The sequence below is a fragment of the Cetorhinus maximus genome, chromosome 4 (genome assembly GCF_964194155.1).
Source record: "Cetorhinus maximus chromosome 4, sCetMax3.hap1.1, whole genome shotgun sequence".
Taxonomy (NCBI): domain Eukaryota; kingdom Metazoa; phylum Chordata; class Chondrichthyes; order Lamniformes; family Cetorhinidae; genus Cetorhinus; species Cetorhinus maximus.
Genome location: NC_135882.1, coordinates 51,651,704 through 51,672,060, shown reverse-complemented (window position 1 = coordinate 51,672,060; position 20,357 = coordinate 51,651,704). Strand labels below are relative to the sequence as shown.

At 42.0% G+C, this 20,357-nt stretch overlaps 1 protein-coding gene and 1 pseudogene across 3 annotated transcripts in view; both read right to left on the bottom strand.

Moving 5' to 3' along the window:
• Window positions 1-1,979: 1,979 nt before the first annotated feature.
• LOC144679616 (sterile alpha motif domain-containing protein 12-like) overlaps window positions 1,980-20,357 on the bottom strand; it is a 150,546-nt gene continuing 132,168 nt past the window's right edge. For all 3 annotated transcript variants that reach the window (XM_078540185.1, XM_078540183.1, XM_078540184.1), the window contains exon 5: window positions 1,980-7,421. In XM_078540185.1, the coding sequence (XP_078396311.1) occupies window positions 7,399-7,421 (23 nt within the window). In that variant the 3' untranslated portion in view covers window positions 1,980-7,398. The remainder of the gene's footprint in view (window positions 7,422-20,357) is intronic.
• On the bottom strand, window positions 7,474-8,350 carry LOC144679392 (histone H2A-like; annotated as a pseudogene).

The window sequence follows — 20,357 nt, the reverse complement described above, 5'->3', positions numbered from 1 at the left end:
TAACCTCAATCTGTTGGGAAGTCCCTTGCTCCGACTGCTCAGCAAAGATTAATTAACACAAGCCCATCCCTTTGTACATGAACACGGGATAAAATAGAGAAAGAGGGAGACATTTTTTATAGTCAGGGCTTTAAACAGAAAACTGTGGGGAAAGGTTTTTGCCCAGATACAGTTAGAATACAGTAGGTATTTAAAAATTACTTATTTTAAATCAAGCAAGATGACTCACTGATGTGAAAAGTCGCATTTCATGGGCCAGAATTTTACAATTGATCAGATGGACATGCGCCTGACCCAAACGCACATGAAATTGTGCAAAATGAGGTGAGGGTACCGATGTTATTGCACACACTCGACAGGCACAGGAAGCAGTCGGAAGTGCGCCCACCAACAATTAAGGGGGCAATTAAGCCCATTAAGGAGGCAATTGAAAACTGGTTTTGCGTGGCCCATCCACTTTTATGGTTGGCGGATAGGCCAATCAGCCAGGCGGCCTTTACATTTTTACTCAAATCTCAATTCAGGGCAGGATGAAATCTTCGTGGGGAAATAAAATAAAGAGAGATATCTGGGCACTGGGTTTTTTTTAATGAGGTAGGTTTTCAGGTTCTTGATTGTGCTGCGTGGACATATTTGGCAGCATTTTTGTTGTTTCATTTATTCTGTGGAGGTTTGCAGTTCACTGAGGCAGCTGTCTGCCTTCAGCGAGCTCACTGGAAGTGTTCGCCCACCCTCTTCCCGCCCCCGCTGCAGCGCTGAGCCTTTCTCAGCACGCGTTTCATGCTGGCACGTGAAATCGTGGTTGGGGAGTCAGTTTCCCGTCCACTCTCGGGCCTGCTGATCTCATGCACCCGACGAGCGAAAAATTCAGGCATTGATGAAGTAAAAGTCTGAGCATAACTGTTATGTTCGCTTGAAGACAGAAAGAAAGCAGTTTAATGGTAAGACCGGGTCAGAAATGAATCATGCATTTTTTTGCTCCACCTTTGAAGAGATTGAGGCGCAAGTGGGAACATGTGTGAAAGACACAAATATCCAGTTTATCTGTCAAATGGTCCTATTGCTACATTGATGGGTTTCAGTATTGCTCAGATATTAGGCAATAAAGGCACACCCTTGAATGCAAAATCAGCTTACAAAATTGGCCAACACCATTGTACTCGAGAGAATATCCAAGACGAGACCCATAGTTTTTTTTAAACACCGACATCCAAAAGTGTACTTAGTACAAAAATGCTATTTTGTGTGCATTTTGATTAACCCTTCACTTAAGGTTTGCCATTTGCAAATTGAGTTCACTTTCTTAGGCACACCAGAACTAATAGGCACATTTTTACATGTTGAAAGATATTTAACTTATTAACAAATGGACTGGTGTACACCAATAAACCTATAAAAAAAAATGATTTAGTATAGTTTTTTTCCACATTTTTTTCAGCGATTTAAAATCCCGTTCCTCACAGGTGGAGGATCAGGCATTCTTATAACAAATGCTTAGGTTTTGAGATAAATCCATCTGCAGCTATGTTACTAAACTGTACCAGGTTACCGCTCTTAAATACAATAAATTTGTTTTAAACCAAAAAAAATGATTCTGTTCCATTACACTGACTGATTTATTATGTTTGTGAGTACATAAGCGGAAATTGAACTGTAACTTTACTAGTGCAATTTGTGCCCATTTTCCCCCATTGTATTTAGAGTGGAAATTGCACTTAATTTTTTTTTAAAAAAGCAATATTTTTTTACATTGGTCACAGTGCCTATCCTACAGTACAAATTGCATCTCCAAGTTTTGGCTTTAGACAAGGCAACAACAAAAAGCTCATTATTTTAGACATGCAAATAGTATGAAAGGATGACTGTGTATCAATAGATTTCAAAACAAATGTCAAAAACTGCAGTATTCAAGTTTGTTTTTAACAGTTTTAAAATTCTAGTGACTCAACATGAACACAATACTGATGCTAATAAGAACGTACTATGCCCATTACATCTTTATTGTGTACATCATGTTTTATACATGCATAATTACATAGTATATACCTGTCCATAACTGCTTCCAGGTTTTTTTTTCTTGAAGTTGTACTGTACTACTTCACCACTGCTTAGGTTGCGCACTACAGTTATACGTCAATGAATGGAATTAGTTCGGGAATAAATTATGCTGCAATTTTTAACCTGTTTGTTCAAATGAAGACATATGCAGTCAATGTAATGCATTTCCAAATTGGATTGAATAGTGTTCCAGTTTAACAAAAAAAATACAAGGTGGTTTGTAACATGAACAACTGGCACTTGCAAAGCATTTTTATTTTAAAAACATAATCCATGGAACAATGATATGCCTTTGTGCTGTGGATATTAAATATAAAAACATGAATAAATGCGTACAGCTGTTTTCTTGGAAATTAAATGCAGATTATCACTTGATAAACTTGCCATGATTATAATCATTCAATGTCCATTATGGCACATATTATAAACAGGAACATTCTTAAAACTCCTTCCACCAATTTCATTGTACACAAAATAATGTAACCGATTTCTAAGCAGTAACTCATCTCAGGGTTTGTGCAGGTAACTATTACCAAGTACTTGAAACAAGTGTTGAGTCAGTGAGATTACTGATAATCATTCCCATGTTTCCATTCTTCGCTTATGTAATGGTCACTTAGTATTTCATGAAACAGAATAGTGAAAGCAACTTTCAGAAATCGTGGAACCCTTTTGTTTCCCAAACTAGAAAATTGATTAATTTCATGATGTCAGTTAGTATATTAGTGCAGCTTTCCAAATGAACCAGATGTTTTACAGAGTGAAGTGTTGATTATAATAAACAGGAACCTCAATTATTCTAAAATCTTTTTCACTGAAGTGTGAATGCACGATAAAATATTTCAGAGCCTGTTACATGTTCAATGAAGTGGTCTAATATATACACTATTAATGCTCATCATCTGCTGCAGTCCCAGATTTGAAAAAGCATTTAAGAAACAATGAGATCTACCTGAAAGTAGATGAAGGGGGATATGACAATAGAAGTCAACTGAACAGGAGGAAAAGACAATGATGATGATGACTGAAAAGGAAGGGGAGGAGGAGCAGCAGCAGTTGGAAATTGGCTTTGAAGATAGGCATAAATTCTTCTCTTCACTTTTTAACTTTTTGATAAAATTTGATAGATCTTTGAAATAATTCTTTTTTCAAAAATATGGTAACACTGGTATTTTTGTTGGATTTTGGGACAGGCAGGTGGAGAACCACATTTAAGTTCTGACACACCTTAAAGGTGAATTTGACATTCAGAGCCTTCACAAGTGTTTGCACAATAACCTAAACTTTATGGAACTTATTAAATCATTGTAGTTAAACCTAGTTCAAAGTTTGTGTTGAAAAGAAACCACTCCTAAGTGATGACTCATGCCAAATTTATGGCATCATAGACAGAGTGAAGCAACCTATCACTAGAAGTTACTGGATAATGATCAGAAGCAGCTGATTTTTTTGCTTAGTTCTATGGATCCAAGCCAAATACCCCTGCTTAGAGATTAACTATCATTGAACAGGCCAGATGGCTAAACCAGGATTTCACAAGCTCATACAGCTGATTAATGCATTTACCTACTATGCCATTTAGGAGTTTTCTTAATTCACTTTAATTTAAAGTTGAAGCAAACTTTTAAGAAGTTTGGATTTAGCATTATAAGCTCAAACTATTCTTTACCTTAATTCCTACTTTGCTTGAACAAGCAAGGGATCTTCCCAGAAAGGGGGAAATCCCGATGTCGGAAAGTTTTTCAACTGGAGATCAAGCTTGGGCAGGAGACTGGACGTCACCTGTGGTGCCAGAACGCGACAATCAAGAGCCAGCAGGTGGGGGGGGGGGGGGTCAATTAAGGAAGACGGAAGGGCCTTGTACACTGCAGGCTCTATTAGACCACTGACATCTCTGCAGCCTTAGCAGTGCCATTGTAAGGGGTGGCTACTGCTGAGACATCAGGGGAAACGTGAGGATGCCTCCATTTTGAGGATCTCTTGCAGGAGTGTCAGAGAGTTGTATTTCTTTTTGCTGGGACAAAGAAAGCAGGCCCCAGAGACTGGCCAGGAAATGCCGTGGGGGTAGCGCTAGTGGCCACCTTCTTGGGCCATGGAACCTCTGGCTCTGCTAGCCAAAGCCGTGACCATGCAGCTGGCAGCTTTGTCACACCGTGAAATGCCGATGGCAGGGGAAAATGGCTCTTCATTGAATCTTTAACTATTCAATTTACCCACCAGCCTCCCGGCAGTGGGCAGCCAAGCAGTTGCTGTTCATGCCACTAGGAAACTTCCCCAGTGGTAGGACTGCATTGACGAGCTGTCCCAATGTGGCTCCCCTGCATTTTCACAGCCCACCCACCTCACAGCCTGTGGCCCTGGGGCAAGTAAATCCCAGCCAGTCTCTTATCCTCCCTTAATAACACTGAAACATGATAACTGCATAATTTGTTTGGCTGAGAAATTTCAGAAACTGTAGATACAAATTGGCAGTTCTTTTTATTACCACCCAGTTACATCACAGCTCATTTAAATCAGAGCATTCAATTGCAGTATATTCATGTGAAGTTAGCTGTATGATTATAGCTTTTTAATGCACTGCTAAGATGTTATAATTCATTTCCTGGCCATGGTTTAAACTTCATACTTTTAAAAAAAATCAATATACATAAATAGTGATGTATGAGAGAGTAAAATAGGCACAGGGAAATGGATTTTTGGCAAGAATTTACTGGATAAACATTCAGACAGAAACAGGATTCCATGTGTAACTGTTGTTTGATGTATAGTTGTCTCTAAGATGCCATGTATCGGCTGAATTTTACAGGAGGACCTCAAAACAGCTGCATTTTCCCTCTTCCAGTAATAAAGTGTACATCACAAGAGACAAGAGGCAGCTGCGTCAAGGTATATAATGGCAACATGGAGATAGGAATGATTTTCAAGGAATTCGATGGAATATAGCACATTCTTGTCCATTAATTCAGTTTTTTTCCCCCTCTCCTTTGAGCCAAGAGTGTAATTTCAAATTCAGGATAGAAAGTCTGAATTTTGTTTTAAAAAAGCATCCCATTGCCTATGGTACTTTTGCAGTTTATACATTGTGCAAATTTATTGCGTTTATGTGAAGGATCAGTCAAGAGGATCATTCATATTTTCTGCAAGCAAATTAAATACATGCAGATATCATTGTAGAGAAAACAAACAAAAATCAATTTAAGTACTCCACAATATTCAATAAAAGCATTTGAATCAAAGTCTGTTATCTGTAAGATGAGCTTGTGTGATTCATATAAACTTTAATACAGAAAATATAGATCCAAATTTGTTGACTTTACCTTTCTGTTGTGAGAGAACTAAAGATCGCCTCTATAAAAGTGAAAATATTGAAATATCTTGAGCACAATACTACAACAACAGCTTGAGTGCAGTATTTTTTTTCAAACTACACTAAATTAATTCAGTCCATGGGAAAAGGATTCTGCTATTAACAATTTACATCAAGTATTTTAGGAAAAAAATCTATTTCAATTTTCTCCACAGTATATTTTTGCACAGCACATTGCCACAGACTGGATAATTAACACTACTTTTCCCCCATTAATAACTAACAAAATTTTACCATGCCAACTTTAAATAAATTAAAGCTTTTTTTTTGCGGTACAACTTAGTAAATCTCAGTACAAATCCAGAAATACTCCAACTTTGTTCAGTCTTCCAGAGGTTGGGGACGACATGCAATTTATCTAAGACAGAAGCACTGAGATGAAGAACTTCTCTCCAGAGAGCCCATGACTGAGAGGAACAGAAACACATTACATATATATGCCTATATTGGGTGGGGGAAACAGCAACAATGTTGTATTAACAATTAATCATGAGCTTGAATTCAGAATGCTTTTGCACCGTACAATTTAAGAGCTCCACCACTGACAGTCATGTCTTCAGCTGTCAGGTCCTAAGTTTTGGAATTTCCTCCCTATACCTCTTCTTCTTTCCTTCAAGGCACTCTTAAAACCTATCTCTTTGACCAAGCTTTTAGTGATCTTCCCTAATATGTCCTCATATACCTTGGTGTCAAATGTGGTTTGATAACACTCCAGTGAAGCCCCTGGAATATTTAGCTACATTAAAGATAGCACAGAACTTGGAGTACTGCTGAAAAAAGTGCAGGTCGATGCCAAGAACGTAGGCCATACGTCCCAATGGCTGGTGGATCGTATAAACTAGCACATCCCTTTGGCTGTTCACAATAGGCAGAGTACAGACCATACTCAACCAGCCAATTTTGCAAAACTCAGAACATAATATCTAATATCAGATGTAATATGTAATCAGACAGCACTTGCTGAACAATCCTGATTGTGCTAAGAATTACACTGACAGTTTAAGATCATCAGTCGGACTTGCAGTGTGGCTCGCTTATGCTTGCTAGAAACTACATATAATCATATGTAGGGCCTAGTCCTCTGCAAGGAGAATATGTTCAGACATTGCACCTTTTCTGAATTAAACAAAAGCGTGGGGGAACAATAATTCCCAGGTGCATTCTCCATGGCAATGCCTCAACCAGAGTCGATTTGCCAGCCAATCAGCACCCTTTTCTTATGCAGTATAAATTATTGCTCCCTTAGGAATTTGGTATTCTTGTTTTTCCTGATGAGTGCAAGACAAAAAGCTTCAACGGCATGCCTTTTTTTCAGCAATATGCTAAAGGTGCTATATGAATGCAGGTTGTTACTGTCTGCAAAAGTGGTGAACTACCAATGGAAAGTATGGTAAAAAAGGTATTGTGCTGGACAGTATTAATTTTTCAACCAGTCATTCCAACTACTTTATTCTGAGAACAAAGATGAAAGCTTATCTCCTCTACCCTCTAATCCATCCATTGGTTGGATCTTTTCTGCACAACTGTTAAAAATTACAGTACTTCAGTCTCATTGCACTCCCTTCAGTTATAAAAGGGCATTAACGTCTGGCATTATAAGCAAAAACTAAAGGCAAAAACCACATTTGAAGGTCCTACTAACTAAAGCTTTACCACTTATCAATATTAGAATAATCAAAGCTTTGCTGACTCAAAAGTATCAGATTAGTCCACAAAATGTCAGCTGACTCATTTAAATAATTAAAATTTTCGTTTTTTATGTTTGGAAGAGTCCAATAATTTACTTGTATGGAACGTACACCAACTGGATCCCAAATTCCATCTATTCTCAAAAGCTTCAGCAAAAGTTGTTCCGAGTATCGATTTCCCAGTACTACCCAGCACTGGGAGGGCATTTCCTGTTGGGAGCAGAGAGTGGAAAGCCACAGTTTTTCTGTCCGTGTGCCAAGAATCAGTGCTTCAGAACCACACATTTATGGTGAGCTGTCCAGTGAGGCTGTGGGAAGAAAAAAAGCAAAGTCAGCTTCAAGGACTTAATACAGTGCAATCTAATAATCTAAACAGTCTAATTGGAGCAGAATGGAAAGCCTCCATACAAATACAACAACCCTTACTTACATAGTGCTTTTAACATGCAAAAAACATCCCAAAAGCACATCACAGAAGGCATTTAGCAAACACGGGAGGCCAGCTAAAGGGGGAGGTATTAGGAGGTGTGGGGGGCAGGGGGGGGGTGCGGGGAGGTGGTGATGAAAAGTTTGGTCAAAGAGCTGAATTTTAAGAGCTATTTTTAATTCATTCATGGGATGAGAGAGTCACTGGCTAGGTCAGCATTTATTTCCAATCCCTAATTGCCCATGAGAAGGTGGTGGTGAGCCGCCTTCTTGAACCTCTGCAGCCCATGTGGTGTAGGTACACCCACAGTGCTGTTAGGGAGGGAGTTCCAGGATTTTGACCCATTGACAGTGAGGGAACAGCGATATATTTCCAAGTCAGGATGGTGAGTGGCTTGGATCTTTTTCTGATCTCGCCCCTTCTGGCATACACCTTGCTAGGGTGGCTGGTTTTCCTGGGCAGCAGCACAGTCTGGATGTTGGGCAGGACTCCACCCTGGGCTATGGTGACCCCTCCCAGCAGCTTGTTGAGCTCCTTGTCGTTGCGGATGGCGAGCTGCGGGTGGCGGGGGATGATGCGGGTCTTCTTGTTGTCCCGGGCCATGTTGCCGGCCAGCTCGAGGATCTCGGCCATTAGGTACTGGAGGATAGTGGCCAAGTAGATGGGGGCTCTGGCCCAGGCACGCTCGGCATAGTGACCCTTGCGCAGCAGCCGGTGGATACGGCCGACAGGGAACTGGAGACCGGCTCAGGAGGAGCGAGTCTTGCCCTTGGTGTGCCCTTTGCCTCCAGTTTTACCGTGACCAGACATCTCTCCCCCAGAACAACCGTCTCCGACCGAGGGAAATTTCCAAGTGGTGGTGTTTCCGTGTGTCTGCTGCCCTTGTCCTTCTAGACGGTAGTGGTCGTGGGTTTGCAAGGTGCTGTCTAAGGAGCCTTGGTAAGTTCCTGCAGTGCATCCTGTAGATGGTACATCCTGCTGCTACTCTGTGTTGGTGGTGGAGGGAGGGAATGTTTGTGGATGGAATGCCAATCAAGCGGGCTGCTTTGTCCTGGATAGTGCCAAGCTTGAGTGTTGATGAAGCTGCACTCATCCAGGCAAGTGGAGAATATTCCATCACACTCCTGACTTGTGCCTTAAAGATAGTGGCCAGGCTTTGAGGAGTTAGGAGGCGAGTTACTCACCGCAGGATTCCTAGCCTTGCAGAGGAAGAGAGAAAGTGGAGAAGAACAATTTAGAGGGGGAATTTAAAACAAAGTCAGGTACCCAAAATCGAGACAAACAAAGTTAACGTTTTGAGTCCGTATGACTCTTCTTTAGAGCTGAAGAAGTCATATGGACTCGAAATGTTAACTCTTTTTCGCTCCACAGATGCTGACAGACCTGCTGAGTTTTTCCAGCATTTTCTGGTTTTATGTCAAATTTTCAGCATCTGCAGCATTTTGCTTTTACCCAAAATAGAGTTTGGAGGACTTTAAGCGCTGGAGCAAGTTACAAAGGGACAAGTCCATTAAGAGATTTAAATACAGGAAGAGAATTTTAAATTAAAGACGTCAGTGAACTATGAGCCAATGGAGCTCAGGAAGGTTGGGATGATAAGTGAGAGAGACAGAGTTTTTAGGTGGAAGATTGGAGGTCAGGTAGGAGAGCACTGAAACTCTCTCTCTGTGAAATTATGGTTCAGGGAGACCGAAAGTTAGAAAGACAGGAAAATGTTAGACAGCACCATATTCTCCACTTTTTAAGATTTAAAAAACCTCCTTATAATAAATTTACCTTAGATTTCAACCTCTATCATTTTGAATGGCCCCTGTCATCAGAAGGTACTTTCCTGTTGTCCTGATGTACAAGCTACTGCTATGTTGAACACCAGTTTCCACCAATGGTTACAAGTTCCTCCTAACATCCCCAGCATCACAGATGCAAATCTGCAGCCAATTTGATTCACTCCATGTGATATCAAAAAATGACTGAAGGCACTGTATACTACAAAGGCAATAGGCCCTAATAGCATTCCAGCAAAAGTACTGAAGACTTGTGCTCCAGAACTAGCTGTGCTCCTAGCCAAGCTGTTCCAGTACAGCTACAAAGCTAGCATTAACCTGACAATGTGAAAAATTGCCCAGTTATGTCCTGTACACAAAAAGCAGGATAAATCCAATTGAGCCAATTACCACCCCATCAGCCTACTCTTAATTGTCAGTAAAGTAATGGAAGGAGTTGTCGACAGTGCTGTCGTTCGGCACTTACTAGGAATAACCTGCTCACCGATGCTCAGTTTGGGTTCCGCCAGGGCCACCTAGCTCCTGCCATAGGAGTGGTTGAGATCTATGATGGAGGCAGAAGGCATGGCTGGGAACACCACAAGCTACAAGCTCCCCTCCAAGCCATACACCATCCTGACTTGGAACTATATCACTGTTCTTTCACTGTCCCCCACTTAAAATCCTGTAACTCCCTTCCTAGCAGCACTCTGGGCACACTTACATCACATGAGCTGCAGCAATTCAAGAAGGAAGCTCACCACCATCTTCTCATGGGCAATTAGGGATGGGCAACATATTTTCATCCCACAAACGAATAAAAAAAAAAGCATACATTGAGAAGTAGACATGGGTGCTATGGATATCTTGGGAGTTCTAGAATATTGGAACAGTAGCTGTGACTGGGAGAGTAGAGAACTCATCTACAATAGCTATGCTGAGACTTTGGCAGGCACTATTCAGACCATGCTTTTGAATGTCATGTACAATTTTTGTCACTGCGCTTCAGAATTGAAAATGATTTACTCATTGGGTGCAAACAGAAGTGAGAGGATAAAGTATGTGGAAAGTTTAGAGAAAGCCATGCTTTACAATCTAGACAGAACACAATTAAGGAGATTCCTCACTAACATACCTAACACTCGTGTAGCCATCGCCCAAGACAATTCCAACCAACATTTAATAGCAGTGAGTGTTTCAGTTTCTTTTCCGCATTTTCATTTTAAAGCCCTTTGCCCTAGTGGTACATTACCACATTAAACCAGTGACAGAACTGGTTTAACTGGGGGCTAGGACTTCTAACCAGCCAGACACCCTCTGCTCTGCAACCAATTCTCCTTCCCCTACCCCTTCTCTGAATTACAGTTCTCCTTTCCCCCATGGCTTATTTTGTTGAAAGGTGATAATGAGTGCAGGTTGTTGGTGTGCTAGCCCTTCAGCTGCCCCTCGGGTCATCTGGGACTAGACAATGGTCAAGAGCATCGAATGTCAGATTGCAGTGCAGAAACCCAGACAGTGTCTAGAAAATGAATCAAAATAAGAGTCAGAGTAAAAATAACCAGCAAGATAATGACTGCATGAGCTCTATTTGAAACTTTAATCCATGGCTGATTAAGAGACCTACCTGATTTCTTCCTTTTCCTAAGTTAGCGAGAGCAAATGAAAAGAAAATTGATGATGCAGAAAGAAAAATAAACGAAGTAGGAGAAAGCGATCTGAGCTGAAGCTGTGAAGTGTAAGTGCAATGCAAGGATGAAACAGAAGATCAAGAGAAGAGATAGTGAAAGAGGAGTCAAGTAAGGTAAATGAGTGAAAAACAGAGGTGGATTAGTAGAGAGACACTTTCAGCAAATGAAATATTACTGCTATTTTAGCTAGAGGGGCTCAAGAGGCTGAAATCTTTGACAGCCAAAAAAAATAGCTTGAGAATCACTGAAGTTGGATAGGTCTGCTCAACTTTGAGAAACATAGCAATTGGTTTGGGCAAATCCTGAGGAAATTTGTTCCAAACATAATTGTCAGTGGTTGCACCTATCAAGATGAATCTAGAATATGACTTTGAGGTACATCAAGCAAATAGAACAAGAGCAAATAAAGTGAAATGAAAAAAAAATCACATTTATAAGCAGATATTGAGAAAAAAAAATTACGGGAAAAAAAAGACTGGAAGCGTTTGCAATAATCTACTAAGTAAGGTACCGAAGTCAAACATGTTAGGAGTCATTATATTTATATTTTCATATTCTTAGGAGTATTAGATATAACACTTTGAAAAGTATCTATTAGATATATTACCATTTATAGATCATTCCGCAAAATTGAAAATATTTTATTTTGGTGTGCAATAGAACTGCTCACAAATGCAGAGTGAGCCATGGCAATCTCATCCCAAATACCACAAAAATACATTCATAGGATATCCATTTAAAAATGCTTAATGTGGAGAAATGAACATGAATGAATATTGGTTAAAGAATTTATTTTGAACCATGTAAGATTTATAGACAATTCAGGAAAATCTGAAGGTTTAATACAAAACTTCAGGTGAGATTGAGAAATGGTTCAAGCTTCTCACTGATTTAAAAAAAAATGTTAATCATTTGGAAGTTCCTGCAGCAGCTGTTATAACCACATCCTCAAATGTAGCTTTTAAAAATTATTAACCCTAAGGGCTTATGATAGAATTCCAAATTTAAAAACAAATATCATAAAAGGAATGCGTGAAACTATTTTGTAAATTAACAGAAGTGTAATTTGATTCAGTACTAATATCAGTATAATACATGCTTATTAAAAGGAAGTAAATATTTAATTACAGCCTGGAATGCTCTTAAACTAATGTAGTATTCAAAGTACTAAATAGCACTCAATATAGTGCTAAGCGGTTCAATCTGTTTAACTGCTCAGCTACAAAAAAAAATGGCCGGGATTTCACAGGGCTCCAGGAAGCATGCTGAGAGGTGTATGTCTGGGGGGAATGGGGTAGTTAGAGGGCCCATCACCCTCCTGCTGCTGCTGGCATTTTACAAGTGATAGGCAAGGTGGCTGCCCTTAGGACAATTGAGGCCCTTAGGTGGCCAAGTAAGGGCTCTTCCCGCTGGTGTTGATAGAGGCATACAGTACAGAACGAGGCCATTCAGACCATTGTGTCTGCACTGGCCAATAAGAGAGAAAAGAAACTAGCCACTCATTTTAATCCCACTTTACAGCACCTAGTCCGTAGCCTTGCAGGTTACAGCACTTTAGATGCAGATCCAGGTACCTTTTAAATGAGCTGAGCTTTACAACTTCAGCCACCAACTTTGGCAGTGAATTCCAGATGCCCACCGCCCTCTGGGTGAAACAGTTTTTTCTCATGTCCCCTCTAATCCTTCTACCAATCACCTTATATCTATGCTCTCTGGTAATTGACCCCTCAGCTAGGGGAAACAAGTATTTTCTGTCTACCTTATCTAGGCCCCTCAATTTTGTACACCTCAATTAGGTCATCGCTTAGCCTCTTCAGTTCTAAGGAAACAACCCTAGCCTATCTAATCTCTCCTCATAGCTGCAATTTTCAAGCCCTGGCAACATTCTTGTAAATCTCCTCTGCACTCTCTCCAGAGCAATCATATCCTTCCTGTAATGCGGTAAAGAGAATGGTGATATTTTTACACTGGCGGCAGATGGGTCTCGTTACATTGGGAGACTGCCAGGCATATCCTGGTGGATTCTCTTTGGGCTTGGGGGTAGGACGTTGGAGGCCTATGGATTTATCACTGTAGCCCAGGGAGGCCTCCCCTGACCATCCCCCCAACGGCAAGGGCGGCCCCCGCAGAAAGACTATCCCTGGCCTCACAACTGACCACACCCCATCTTGCTGGGGCCTGGTTGGTTGGCAATGGTGAGCCTGACCCAACTTACCAGTGCTCTGGGCCCTCCTACATGGTGGCTATTCTGGGACTGGCTGCAGTCCTGCCAGTAACCACAGCGCCCGGGGTGGGGGAAGTGATGGTATAATGGTATTATCGCTGGATGAGTAATCCAGAGGCCCAGGGTAATGCTCTAGGAACCCAGGTTCCAATCCATCCGTGGCAGGTGGTGGAATTTGAATTCAATAAAAACCTGGAATTAAAAGTCTAATGATGATCATGAAACCATTGTTGATTGTTGTAAAAACCCATTAATATCGTTTAGGGAAGGAAACCTGCCATCCTTACCTGGTCTGGCCTATATGTGACTCCAGATCCACAGCAATGTGGCTGACTCTCAAAAGCCCCCTGAAATGGCCTAGCAATCCACTCAGTTGGATCAAACCACTACAAAGTCTCAAAAAAGGAATGAAACCGGACGGACCACCCGGCATCGAACTAGGTATGAGAACGACAACAGCATTCACAGCCCTGTCGACCCTGCAAAGTCCTCCTTATTAACATCTGGGAGCTAGTGCCAAAATTGGGAGAGCTGTCTCACAGACTAATCAAGCAAACGCCTGACTTAATCATCCTCATGGAATCATATCTTACAGACAATGTTTCAGACACCACCATCACCACCCCAGCAGAGGTGGCAGCACAGTGGTATAGAGTCGTGAGGGAGTTGCCCTGGGAGTCCTTAACATTGACTCCGGACCCCATGAAGTCTCATGGCATCAGGTCAAACATGAGGAAACCTCCTGCTGATTACCACGTAGCACCCTTCCTCAGCTGATGAATCAGTGCTCCTCCATGTTGAACACCACTTGCCATCCAAGGGTGCAGAATGCACTCGGGGTGGGGGACTTCAATGTCCATAACCAAGAGTGGCTCAGTAGCACCACTACTGACCAAGCTGGCTGAGTCCTAAAGGAATGAGCTGCTAGGCTGGGTCTGCGGCAGGTGGCGAAGGAACCAACAAGAGGGAAAAACATACTTGACCTCATCCTCACCAACCTGCCTGCCGCAGATGCATCTGTCCATGACGGTATCAGCGGGAGTGACCACCCCGCATTTGTTGTGGAGATGAAGTCCCGTCTTCACATTGAGGTTACTCTCCATTGTGTTGTGTGGCACAACCACCGTGCTAAATGGGATAGATTTTGAACAGATCTAGCAACACAAGACTGGGTGTCCATGAGGTGCTGTGGGCATTCAGTAGCAGCAGAAAGGATCTGCGCCACTTACTTAGCAATAACCTGCTCACTGATGCCCAGTTTGCATTCTACCAGGGTCACTAAGCTCTTCAGCCTTCGTTCAAACATGGACAAAAGAGCTGAACTCCCGAGATGAGGTGAGAGAGACTGCCCTTGACATCAAGACCGCATTTGACTCAGTGTGGCATCAAGGAGCTCCAACAAAACTGGAGCCAATGGGAATCAGGGGGAAAACTCTCCACTGGTTGGAGTCATACCTAGCACAAAGGAAGATGATTGTGGTTGTTGAAAGTCAGTCACCTCAGCTCCAGGACATCACCGCAGGAGTTCCTCAGCATAGTGTCTTAGGCCCAACCATCTTCAGCTGCTTCATCAATGACCTTCCTTCCATCATAAGGTCAGAAGTGGGGATGTTCGCTGATGATTGCACAATGTTCAGCACCACTCGCGACTCCTCAAATCCTAAAGCAGTCCATGTCCAAATGCAGCAAGACCTGGACGATATCCAGGCTTGGGCTGTCAAGTGGCAAGTAACATTCGCGCTACACAAGTGCCAGGCAATGACCATCTCCAACAAGAGAGAATCCAACCATCGCCCCTTGACTTTCAATGGCATTACCATCACTGAATCCCTCACCATCAACATCCTGGGGGTTACCACTAACCAGAAACTGAACTGGACTAGCCATATAAATGCTGTGGCTACAAGAGCAGGTCAGAGACTAGGAATCGTGCCACAAGTAACTCACCTCCTGACTCCCCAAAGCCTGTCCATCATCTACAAGGCACAAGTCAGGAGTGTGATGCAATACTGCCCAATTGCTTGGATGAGTGCAGCTCCCACAATACTCAAGAAGCTTGACACCGTCCAGGACAAAAGCAGCCCACTTGATTGGCACCACATCCTTAAACATTCACTCCCTCCACCACCGACGCATAGTAGCAGCAGTGTGTACCATCTACAAGATGCACTTCAGGAATTCACCAAGGCTCCTTAGACAACACCTTCCAAACTCAGGACCACTTCCATCTAGAAGGACAAGGGCAGCAGACAGATGGGAATACCACCCCCTGGAAGTTCCCCTCCAAGCCACTCACCACCCTGACTTGGAAATATATCACCGTTCCTTCATTGTCATTGAGTCAAAATCCTGAAACTCCCTTCCTAATAGCACTGTGGGTGCACCTACACCACATGGACTGCAGCAGTTCAAGAAGGCAGCTCACCACCATCTTTTCAAGGGCAATTAGGGATGGGCAATAAATGCTGGCGCAGCCAGCGAAGCCCATGTCCTGTGAATGAATGTATAAAAAAAGCTGAGGCTGAAGAGTTGCCAGCCATAGATTGTTTGGCAGCTCTTGAGGGTGGAGCATCCTATCTTAGTGGGGTGGTGGGGGTGGGGTTTGAAGCCACAACTGCAGACAATTAACTGCTTGATCAATGGAAAATTCAGCCAGGGCTTCCGTGACCATCAGAGGCAGGGGTGCATCTGACTTTCCGGCTGGTGGACAGGGCCACTGCTGCTGTGCAAAATCCCGCTCAATGTTTTGGAACTATTTCATAAAAAATAAGCACTGGAAAATAAAGTGCGAATTTAAGAGCCATGTATAAATGCCTTGTACCTGTTTAATATTATAGTGAGGGGCAACTATGCTTAAAAACTAAGGAAAAATGCTGAGAATGTTGGAAAAGCAGTATCTCCAGTGGTGGAGCAAGTGAATGTTGAAGGTGGTGGTTGGGCTGCCTATTAAAACAGGCTGCTGTGTCACGGATGATGTCAAGCTTCTTGAGTGTACTCATCCAGGCAAGTGGGGAGTATTCCATCACACTCCTGACTTGTGCCTTATAGATGGTGGACGTGCTTTTGGGGAAGTTAGGTGGGGAGTTATTCACTGCAGTATTCCCAGCCTCTGCCTGTTCTTGTAGCCACAGTATTTATATGTCTGGTCCAGTTAAATTTCTGGTAAATGGCAACCCCTAGGTTGATTATTGGTGATTATCTGAAGGGAAACAATTTGCAGGGGTATGGGGAAAAGGCAGGGGAGTGGAACTAGGTGGGTTGCAGTGAGTTGGCACAGATACCATGGGCTGAATGGCCTCCCTCTTTGCTGCAAACATTGAGGTTTGGTCAGTGCTATTGTCGGAGTTTTCTGTGCACAAATTGACAGCTGTATTATTTACGTTATAACAATGACTACACTTCTACTTCATTTGCTGTTAAACGCTTTGCGATGTCCTGAGGTCAAGTCTTTCTTCCTCTGTATGGAAAGAAGTGACCTAGGAAACCGGCAATTTAACCACGCCACTAAATATGTAACAAATCTCTGACCGTGTACTCTCAGAAAGTGAGGAATTTGTTCTTGTGCATGGTTTCAATTTTGGTGTGCCGTTAATTGCGTTGCCAAACTGCATCCACTTAAGTGAGGTTATGGTGCGAATGTATTTCACAAATACAAATTTCGAAAATACACTTCAGTAAACCTGACAAAGGGACAGGAATATTCATCTTTAACGAGCGTGACTATATCAACAAAATGCACGCCATTCTTATTGGCAGGTCCAAATTCGTATCCATTGTCCCTGCTGCTCAACATGGCCAGGCAGCCTTGCTTGAACGTAAGCTGTAAGAGCTACTGCGTGATATACATGATAGGGTTCCTCCTTACAGCTCACTGCGTCTGTGTATGTATGGGCTGCCCAAGCCACACAAAGTGATGTCCCTTTATGCCCTTTCTTATCTATGACCAGTTCTGCACAGCATGAATTGGCCAAATGGTTGGGCAAATTGTTACAACCAGTTTTGAACAAGTTTTCCACATACACGGTGAAGGATTCCTTCACATTTGCGAAAACCATACAGGACTTGCATATTGATAGCAATGCTGTGTCCATGTGCTCATTTGACATTGCTAGCCTATTCACCAATGTTCCACTGAAGGAAGCTATAGATATTTGCGCTGCAGCAGTAGATCATGGAAATCTAGACCCGGCACCATTGTGTGAATCAGTGTTCATTGAATTTGAGCTCAGCAACTCATGCAGTTGAGTTCATTTTTAATGACACCATGCATGCCCAAACAGATGGCGTTGCCATGGGATCCCCTTTAGGCCCAGTTCTTGCAAACATCTTTGTTGGGTTTCATGAGAAACGTATCTTCAATGGAATGACACCTAACCTCCTACCGCTTGCATATTTTGAACATGTGGATGATACATTTGCTAAATTTAAATCCGTAGCAGCATGTAATAATTTCCTTATATGTCTTAATGGGCTCCAGCCTGTGCTCAAATTCACCTTTGAAATGGAGCAGTCCAATGAGCTCCCTTTCCTTGACATACTAGTTGAGAAATCTGCCAGGGGGTTCTCTACCACAGTCTACCACAAGCCTACCTTCACTGGTCAATAGACGCGTTGGGATTCTTACAGTTCCACACACTAAGATTGGTCTTATTGGCAGCCTTGTAAATAGGGTCCGAGCCATTTGCTCACCATGCAAGCTTGATGCTGAAATAGGGTGCACCAAATACATCTGTGGGATAATGGCTATCCTGGTCAGATCATTTTGTGTTGTATATTGCGCAAACTTATCTAAGGCCATCACTTTCGGCCCCGATAAGTGCCCAGTCTACTTCACCTTGCTCTTCCAGGGTAATCTATCTCAAAAATTTGAGCAACAGGTGAAGCTACTGCCTCATGCTGCTACTATGCAGTAGCAACACAAGTGGTATTCGCCATTAACAGGATGCTGCTGTCAAGCCAAAAAGACATTCTGCCTATCACACAGATGAGTAATGTGGTATATGAATTTCAGTGCCAGTGTGATGCTAGGTATGTAGGCCATATGCCCCAAAGACTGGTGGATTGTATCAAACAGCATGTCCCTTCTGCTGTGTGCAACAGGCAAGGTAAAGACCATACCAAACCAGTCTGTGTTTGCAAAACTCAAAACAGTGTTCAACATTAGATGTGATTCCATGATTGCACAACATTTGCTACATAATCCTTGGTGTGCTAAAAATTACGCTGACAGCTTATATAAGATTGTCAGTCGGGCTCACCGTGTGGTGCATTTGCGTGTACTGGAAGCTACATACATTAACACACCGGGCCCTGTTCTTTGCGGACAGAAAGAAAATGTAAACACCTTGCGCCTGTTTCAGCTAAACAAAATTAGTGATAGCCATTAGCTGCTTCATGCCTCAGGTCAATGCCTTGACCAATCAGGGTCAAGCTGCCTGGTTTAAAATTTCAAACAATGCTTGGCAGTTAACTGTCAGTCACCATTGACTGCTGCTTTGTCCATGGTAACGCCTCTACCAATCTGAGTTCACTTGCCAACCAGTCAGCACTCTGTTCTCATACAGTATAAAGTTGTTGCTTCCCGACATTGGTATTCTTGCAATTGGCCTGATGAATGCAAGACGAATAACTTTGACAAAATGTCTTTTTTCAGCAGTGCTCAAGTTCTGTACTACCAAACGACTATTTGCAACATGAACCTTTAAGTTCCGATAAATTGTTCATGAAGAGTTTCTACCAGCATTGAGAGGAAAAGAAAGGCATTTGGAGCATTGTCTTGGAAGTTGACATTAAGAAGTTGACATTGGAAGTTGAACGATGATCTCGTATTATCTGCCATGATGAACAAATTGGAAAATGCACTATCAATTAAATTAATTGCAGTTCCAAGTGTTGGTAATGAATTGTGATTTACTAAGTACTAAGAACAGCAATGAATGACAAAAAAATGAATAAGGAGGGAAAAATTAGAGTACGAGAGAAAATTAGCTAGTAATATAAAGATGGATAGTAAGTTTCTATAGATACTTAAATAAGAGAAGTTAACAAAGTGAGTGTTGGTTCTATAGAAAAAGTGCATCTGGGGAATTGATAATGGAAAATAGGGAGATGGAGGATGAATTAAACAGTATTTTGCATCAGTCTTCACTATAGAAGACACAAATAACATCCCAAAAGCAGCTATAAATCAGGAAATGGAAGGGAGGGAGGAACTCAGGAAAATTGCAATTGCCGGGGAAATGATATTGAGCAAATTACTGGGGCCGCAGGCTGACAAATCTCCAGGTCTGGATGGACTTCACCCCCAAGGTCTTGAAAGAAATGGCTAGTGAGATAGTTGATGAACTGGTCTTAATTTTCCAAAATTCCCTAGATTCAGGGAAAGTTCCATTACATTGGAAACTAGCAAATGTAACTCCTTTATCCAAAAAGGGAAGGAGACAGAAAGCAGGAAACTAGAGGCCAGTTAGCCTAACATCTGTCATAGGGGAAACGCTGGAAGCTATTATTAAAGATGTTATGGCAGGGCACTTAGAAAAATTCAAGGCAAATCAGGCAGAGTCAACATGGTTTTGTGAAAGGGAAATCATGTTTAACCAATTTACTGGAGTTCTTTGCTATGAATACAGGGGAACCAGTGAATATACTGTACTTAGATTACCAGAAGGCATTTGATAATGTTTCACATCAAAGGTTATTGCAGAAAATAAAAGCTCATAGTGTTGGGGGTAACATATTGGCATGGATAGAAGATTGGCTAGCTAACAGGAAGCAAAGTTGGCATAAATGGGTGTTTTTCTGGTTGGCAGGAGGTGACGAGTGGTGTGCCAAAGGGATCAGTGCTGGGGCCTCACCTTTTTACAATTTACATAAATGACTTGGATGAAGGGGCCAAAGGTATGGTTGCTAAATTTGCTGATGACACAAAGATAGGTAAGAAAGTAAATTGTGAATTGGACATAAGGAGAGTATAAAGGGACATAGATAAGAAAAGTGATTGGGCAAAGATCTGGCAAATGAAGTATAATGTAGGCAAATATGAACTTGTTCATTTTGGCAGGAAGAATACAAATGAAGCATGTTATCTACATGGTGAGAGACTGTAGAGCTCTGAAGATTCAGAGGGATCTAAGTGTCCTAGT